The sequence below is a fragment of the Corvus brachyrhynchos genome, unplaced genomic scaffold (assembly GCF_000691975.1).
Source record: "Corvus brachyrhynchos isolate BGI_N302 unplaced genomic scaffold, ASM69197v1 scaffold200, whole genome shotgun sequence".
Lineage (NCBI taxonomy): Eukaryota > Metazoa > Chordata > Aves > Passeriformes > Corvidae > Corvus > Corvus brachyrhynchos.
The window spans coordinates 5,665,008-5,672,507 of record NW_008236184.1 but is presented as its reverse complement, the minus strand read 5'-3'; the positions used below and the strand labels follow the sequence as shown (position 1 = coordinate 5,672,507).

The window sequence follows — 7,500 nt, the reverse complement described above, 5'->3', positions numbered from 1 at the left end:
CATACCAGATGTTTTCAAAGATGTATTAAAATAATTCTCAGTATAATCAAAACAGGCTGACATCAAAAATTAATCATTATGTCCCTGTTCTTCTGCTGGATTTGGGAATTTATAGAAGTTTTTAAATTATTTCAACCTCTTAAGTAAAAGGTAAAACTCCAGGGATATTCCACTTTATTCAGCACTTCACTGGGAGCCCAGGCCCTGATTCTGTAACAGGGTTTACACAGCCTTGTGCTGTAAATACAGGAATTTGAATCTCCCCCTTAATGAGGAAGAAAGGAAGGGGTAAAGATAATTTGAGTGCAGATGTTTTCTTAGAAAATCAGAAAACCTATTTAAGTAGGCTAAAATATAAAAAAAATATATACATTCTCTCTAAAAGAGGCATTTGAAAGTGCTCTTTGGAAAAGTTATTCCTGCTTGTTTTTATTAAATGTAGCTATATAAGGATATTTCCAGTATTCCATAGGGATTTTACATGGATTAAATCATGGTAAGCTTATTAAAATGTAATGTAAGTATTTGGGGTTTTTTTTTCTTCTTTAGAAATGTTCAGATTAAAACTGATTTCGAGAAACAGCAACAAAAAATTATTTAACATTGAGCAATTTTGGTTTGATCTAATTTTAAGAACAGCTTATATTTAAGATTTTAAAAGGTGAAAACATAAAATCCCTACCCTAAAAACCTTTAAAATGTAACAAAAAATTTTATATGGTTCATTATTCTGCTTCTGCACATTTGATATTTTAAAATTAAGAATAATTTGAATCAACTTGGAGGAAGCTGGAAAATTTAAACAAGTAACATTTGGTTCAGTCAAAAAGGACTAAATATGCAAAATGCTAACTGATTTCAGCAGTATTTTTATTTTTTACTGCCTTTGTGCAATCATAGAAATTTTTTAAGTTACAAAACCTGGGACGAGCAGATAAACAAGAAGACACCGAAGTTTGATGATACTCAGTGGTTTCTCTGTTCAGTTTTGTAAATCAAAAATAAAACCTGAAATTCTCTCCTCAATGTCCTTGACTTCAGCATTTGAGGTAAATCAGAGTCTGATTTTAATTCCCTTGCAGGTGGAATTCCAATAAATGGTGATAGTCAGGAGGGTGAATTTCTCATTTCACAACTGTTTCAGATTCATGTCAAGTTTCTGGAAATAATCCAGGAAAAGGGATAGTGAAGGGCTTAAATTGTACTGCTGGGAGGAGCAAATGGTTCCATTTATTTCACCCAAACAAAAACTTGGAATTTCTAGGATAGCTAAAAAAAGAAAGTGGATTCCAGTGTTAAAGGATTGTTGTCTGGCAGAGTAAGGAGAAATAAATTTGAACCTTCAAATCAGATTTACTCCCTTAAATGTGTGCCAAATATAGAGAGAAAAAAATCAGTTTTATTTATTAAACCTTGGTTATTATTTCCTAGAGCTGTCCCAAGTCCTGGGGAGTACAAGGTGGGTGATCCCAGCTTGTTTTCCTCCTTCCTCTTCAGGTATTGCCCCATGGGGATTTGAGCCTTTGTGTCCTGTCCCCCTCTCTGCTGTTCTTTTTCTCCAAGGCACTTTTATGGATTCTTTGTTGGGAGAAGTCACTTGGAGATGAGCAAAATTTATTAAGGAAATGTCAAATAAAGGGTGTTAGGTCATGGCTGAGGTTGAAAGGGGGAGGTGAATTCATTCCTACACCTCTTACTTTAGCACTTCTGTGACGCTCCCTGTACTTCAGAGTCATTAATGCAAGAACCAATCCCATTCCCAAGTGTTCCTTTGTCCACATCCCAAATTTCAGCCACCTTTTGGAGTTTCTTACCCAGATCGGAGGCTGGATCAGAAACCAGAACTGATGGCACAGGTGCACTGGAACATGTAGGTTATGATCACAATATATTGAATTTATTTGGATTGGATTCTGTTTAAACTGGAAGAAAAGCAATATTAAATCTTTAATCAGCTTTATCAGGTGTCCAGTCTTGAGTGAGGATCAGGGGGTGAGAAGGAATGTGGTTCATCCTGTCCACTGGGAGGGCAAGGATTCACCAGGAGGGAATATTCCTCATTAAATCTAATGGGGTCATGCCTGTGGAAGTTAATATATTGTGAATTAATATGTTTTATTAACCTTCCTGTGAAAAGTACAGTGGTACAATGCTGTAATGGATCTTCAGAGCCAGAGCAAAATGCAAATTTTAACTTACTTAATTGCTACTTTGTTATTCCTTTCAAATAATTCCTGGTTTTTCAAGTGATATTTGCGTGTTATATTTTGGCCCAGTTCTTAAAATCCAACATTTTCAAGAGGACAGTTCAGGGTAAGGAAATCAGCTGCTTTCTGAGGCTGACATTTAAATGGCTTGAGAATATTAGGCAGCATTTTTAGTAGCTTAAAATTGAGTGAGAGAGCAAAATGAAGCCTTGAGACTAAAGTTTAAATACTCAGAGCAAGCTTTTATTCTAATTACTGTAGCTTAATACTAGAGGAGTAAAAAAAAAAAAAATATCAATATATTTTACTTTGATGTAGTTCTCCAAGTGCCTGGTACTAGTATGCTGACTGCAATATGTAAGTTTGATAAGAAATGACTAAAAATTAAACTGGTAATTTTAATTTCTTTGTATTTTCTTACGTTCTGTGTGCAAAGTGCCAGTGCCACAACACCTTAGAATGCTGATTATTTGTTATAATTGTCTTTGTAATTAGTCTGAAATATCCACTTTGCTGTTTTCTAAATGAAAGCAGTGAAATACTGAGCAGATTTTAGCCTAAGTAAGTTTTCTCTGAGTTTCTGATGATTTGCAATGTGTAAATGTAGGAAATATAAGGATCTTGTTACTGGATCAAAGTTTTTATGCCAAACACTGAATATTGGGCTTAACCCTGATGGATTCAATGGCAACCGACAATGGGGTTGTGGCTGTTTGTACAGACACCACAATTCATTTAGAATTGCAGCAATTTGAAAATTACGGGCTTAAAAATTATAGTTACAATGCTGCCATCACTTCCTGCAGTCTTTTCGAATGTGAGCATGGAATCAGCTGGAATTCTGACCTCCAAAGAGATAATCCAGGCTCAGACAGGCTGTCACTCACCTTTCCTCTGCAACAAAGTGAGCAGGTAGCACTGAGACATCTCCTTAATGAAGTGGGTTTGGTGCCTTTTATCTGTGTGAAGGACAAAATTACCAAGATTCTTGCTTAATGATGGTGTCATTTTTTTCCCCAGTGTTTAAAAAAAAAAAAAAATCAGCAACATGAAAGACTCCCAACAAAATGGTCTGCATGGTTAAATTAGAAAACTCTGTAGGTCTGTAACATTCAGGTCTGTATTTAAAATGACAGAAAAACATGAAGTTGCATCAGTAATAAAAGTAAATTCAGAAAAATGCTGCAATGAGTGCTGTGGGATTTGAAATAGGGGGGTTTTTTTTAGCTCTTTTTAATTCAGAAGTTTGATTTTTTTCCAAATCTGTACTAGGGTTTTCTGACTCCAGTTTGAGGGGGGCTTTCCTTGTTTTTCAGGATATTCCCAACGCATCCGTGAGCACATCCCTGATCTTGCTCTCCAGCAGAACCTGCAGATGGGAAGGCTGTGTGACATCCTGGGTATGTGATGAGCTCCTGCCTCCTGGTTTTTGATTATTCCCCCCCGAGTTGTGAGTGAAAGAAAACAACACAAGGACTTCTTGTATTAATATTAAATATAGAGCATGGAGAAGCTGAGAAGGAATTGATCTGCTGTGGCACTTCCTGGCCATGTTATCCATAAAAAATCCTGCTGGTTTCTTGTGCCTCTGTGATAAGGTAAAGCAGCCTCATCCTGTGACCTGCTGAGCACCACAAAGTGTTTAGTGTTCTACAAAATTAGGTAGCTAATTCTGTTAGTGCTCATTCAGGCTCACACGGAGAGAAAGATGTGCTGCAAAAGAGCAAGCCCTTGTTTAAACCAATTTTTTTTATTTTAAATCAGCAAATGAGGCAAAAGGCATCCATTTAAAAGTTTTTTCCTGACAGGCTTCTTTTAAGCAAAGCAGGGAAGGATATTATTTATCAGTGACCAACTTCATTGGCTCCCTGGAATGACATACTTTACATGATTCATATATATTTCAGGATCATGATTATTTTATAAATGCCATTTAGTAAGTTTGTAACAAAAATATATTAGATCCAGAGATTTACAGATGCCTAAAATAATAATGTAATTGCCTTTATATATTATCTAGGCACTAATATTGGTTTTTTCCACTGTACTCTTTTTTTTTTTTCTCACGTGGATTTTTTTGGCTCTAAAATGATAGAAACTTAAAGGGACAAAGTCACACATGAAACAGACATTTCTTTTTCTCATGTCTGAACATGAAAACTGGTTCTACTGTAAAATAGACCGCGAGGAAGATACAAACTAGTGAAATATTAACTGAATTATGAACTAGATGAGATGTTCTACCTGTGCCTGGCACAAGAGGACTGAGATTTATCATTTTGGTTTGGCTTTTCCTTAGAAAAGCAGAGGACTTCCTTGCTGGTTGTGACCGCCTGTGAGTTAAGCTGTCCCTGGAGCCCCACTGTGTCCAGAGGAGAGTTTATTTCTCTTTATAGGGCAGTGCTACAGCAGTAAAATGTGCTGCACCTTTTTATTCCCCAAATTCACTTGAGTTGTCAGTTTTTCACTTGAGTATTGACTGGTGAATGGCTCTGAACTCTATTAAGTATTTTAAAAAGTTACATGTATGGTAAATAATTATAGATAGACTATGACTGTGGGCTCTGTGGTATTTTAATGCCTCAGGCGAGTTCTGGCCTCACATTTTTAATGTGGATTATTTTCCTGCAGCTCTGGCAAAACAAAGTCAATCAGTGGGATCTCTTATTCCTTTACAACATTTGGCTCAGGGTTTCCTTATCCAATCCTTGCTTTGCTGCAGAGTCGTTCCCACGGAATAGCAGTTATCCCTGGCACTTGTGCACAATAAAACAGTGAAAGACTTTCCCACTTCCCATCTTGGAGTGCTTTTTGCCAGTGTATTCTATTGATGCTTCAAGGCCCATTAATTCATTAGCTCATCAATGAACATTAATATTTTAGCAGAGCAGTGTGGTTAAAATTTTCCAAAACTGCTTATATTACAGATTTTTCTTCTGTTTAGACACAGCCCTTCAGCCCACGCTGTTTTCCATGTGGACAAGCAGATTTCCACACTGTGTTGAAGTGGCTGCCCTGCACACTCGCATGCCCAGCAATGGTTGTTAATGATACCCCACCGTGAGCTTTTGTGTGGGCAACACAGGAATAGGAACAGCCCATGGAAAATCCAGGCAGCATAGAAAATTGCAATTTCCTCAGCTTTCTAAACTGAATAGCTCAGTTTTATAATTTGTTGGCGTTAATGGGATATATTTTTAAAGCAGTTCAATTCCCACTGATGTTAATGGGAGTCGGGCTTACAAATCCCCCTGCACCACTTCCCAAATCCTGCCCCCAATATGTTCTGCACATTGAATCCTGGGAAGCAGCTCTTTTTTTGGGTTGCTGACCTGTCTTCAGAGAAATGCTGAAGCACAGCGAAAGCACTAAGATTTGGGAATTAGACCTCATTTTTATTTCCAGTGCTTTTTTAGAGACTCTATTTGTGAGCAAAGGGTCGGGAATGCTGGGATTGCTGTTGGGAATGCGGTGTACCTTTCTCCCAGCAATGAACACTGTGCCCCTTTGTTTCAGATGCCAACGTGGACGTCATCTACATCTGCCCCCTTGCTCTGAGTGAGGAGTTACTGCAGTATTACAATAAACTCCTGGGTCTGCAGGCAGCTGTTAGATCTGGGAACCCTGAGGACATGGCTGACCTGCAGGACAGGTTCAAAATTCTCACCCCTGAAGCTATAAACAGCTTCCCTGTGAGTTTGTCTTCTAATTACTACAGCTTGAGGGATGCAGTAAAATTAAATTGGAAATTTTATAACTTGCAACGCTCTGGTACACATCAGTGAAATATTATTGCAAGTTTAAGAGCTTTACTGATTAGACTACTAGTTAGAGCATTGGAAATAAATATCCTGGTTTAGCTTTATAGACTTGCTTGAGATAGTCCTATATTGGCTATTTGTAGGCTGTCGTCCCTTCTGACTCTGTGCTTCGGACTGGGAACATGATAGATTTATATCTCTAAGCAAATCATAGCAATAAACCATTCTTATTACTCAAACTTTATTTCTGGCTCGCCCAGCATTCAATCATTCCTGTGTTTGCTGAGTTTCTTGCAACTAAATCCAATGTGGAGCTCCTTAAAGAACAGGGCTTAAACAAAGTTAGATAATAATACAGAAATATGAGTTTCAAACAGATCAGAATAATACATAAATATTAGCTTCAATAACACTGAAATAATAGGTCCAGAATAATAATTAATAATACAGAAATATTAGTTCCAAACCTGTCAAGTCAGGTTTAAGTCTATATGCTGAAACATGTTCTAATTAATGTACTGTGTGTACAGTGTTTCTGAAAATGCCACAGTGTAGTGGAGACTTCTCACAGTAAATAATAGTTTTATATTGCAAATATTAAACCTACAGTGTCTTGGCTGAGATTTGATTTTTATCCAACTTTTTTGTGGCATGTTTAGGGGCTTTGCTTGAAGCCCTGCTGCTGGTTTTGCTATTTTTTTATTTTTAAATTGCACTTTGATCAATTATTGCATGTTTTTTCTCTGGATTCTGGGTTATTTTTCCAATAGTAACTCCCAACTGTGAGTGTATTAATGCCAAAATCTGTCAGGAGAATGGGCAACACCAGATTTTAGGTGAACCACGTTGAGGTAACCTTTGGCTCTTCAGTGTCATGTACCTGTTAATATGCAAAATGCTCAAAGTACCTTGTTTTCATTAAACATGTGTTTACCATATAATAATTAATATGTTTAAGGAATGTATCCTCTTTGTGGAGAGGAATCAGCTGAGAACTGATTCTGGCCATCCCTTGGCTTCAGTGACAGTTTGGGCTGTGTAAGGGTTTGAGCTTTATAGGCTCTTTTTGAAGGATCTTTCTCCAGGTTATTGAATAAAAAGCTTTTATTGCACCTAATGGATCAAAATTTACTCCCAATCAGTGAAAGTGTGGCTTGAAGGCCACCTCAGAGGGCTTCTTTTAGTAATTCCAGAAGCACAAATCAGCCTTGCACGTTTTCCCAGCTATTTTGATGGAATTGGATGGAAGGAAAATGTGTGGAAAAGGCGCAGCTGGCCCTGATCCTCCACTTGAGGTGTGTCACAACAGGAGGCAGCTTTGCTCTCTGTGGTGAGGCTGATGCCAAGGTCAGATCTGGAATCTTGGGAAGCTGAAAACAAAACAAAAATCAACTGGTTTGAGAGCCAAGAACTTTGGTTAATCCCATATCCCCTGTTCTGGGCAGTCCTGCTGGAATCCCTCAGTTCTCCTGCTTTTCCCAGCTCTCCCTCACACCTCCATATATCCTGGCAGCTCTACCACTCTCAAACAG

The 7,500-nt window shown here is 37.7% G+C and overlaps 1 protein-coding gene across 7 annotated transcripts in view; it reads left to right on the top strand.

The window, feature by feature from the left end:
• The window catches only part of IQCH (IQ motif containing H), a 50,187-nt gene that overhangs the window by 14,393 nt on the left and 28,294 nt on the right, over positions 1–7,500 (top strand). For 5 of the 7 annotated variants that reach the window (XM_017738587.1, XM_017738592.1, XM_017738597.1 and 2 more), the window contains exons 11-13: positions 1,432–1,497; positions 3,524–3,607; positions 5,724–5,899. In XM_017738587.1, the coding sequence (XP_017594076.1) occupies positions 1,432–1,497; positions 3,524–3,607; positions 5,724–5,899 (326 nt within the window). The remainder of the gene's footprint in view (positions 1–1,431; positions 1,498–3,523; positions 3,608–5,723; positions 5,900–7,500) is intronic. The other 2 variants (XM_017738608.1, XM_017738601.1) reach the window with 1 other exon arrangement.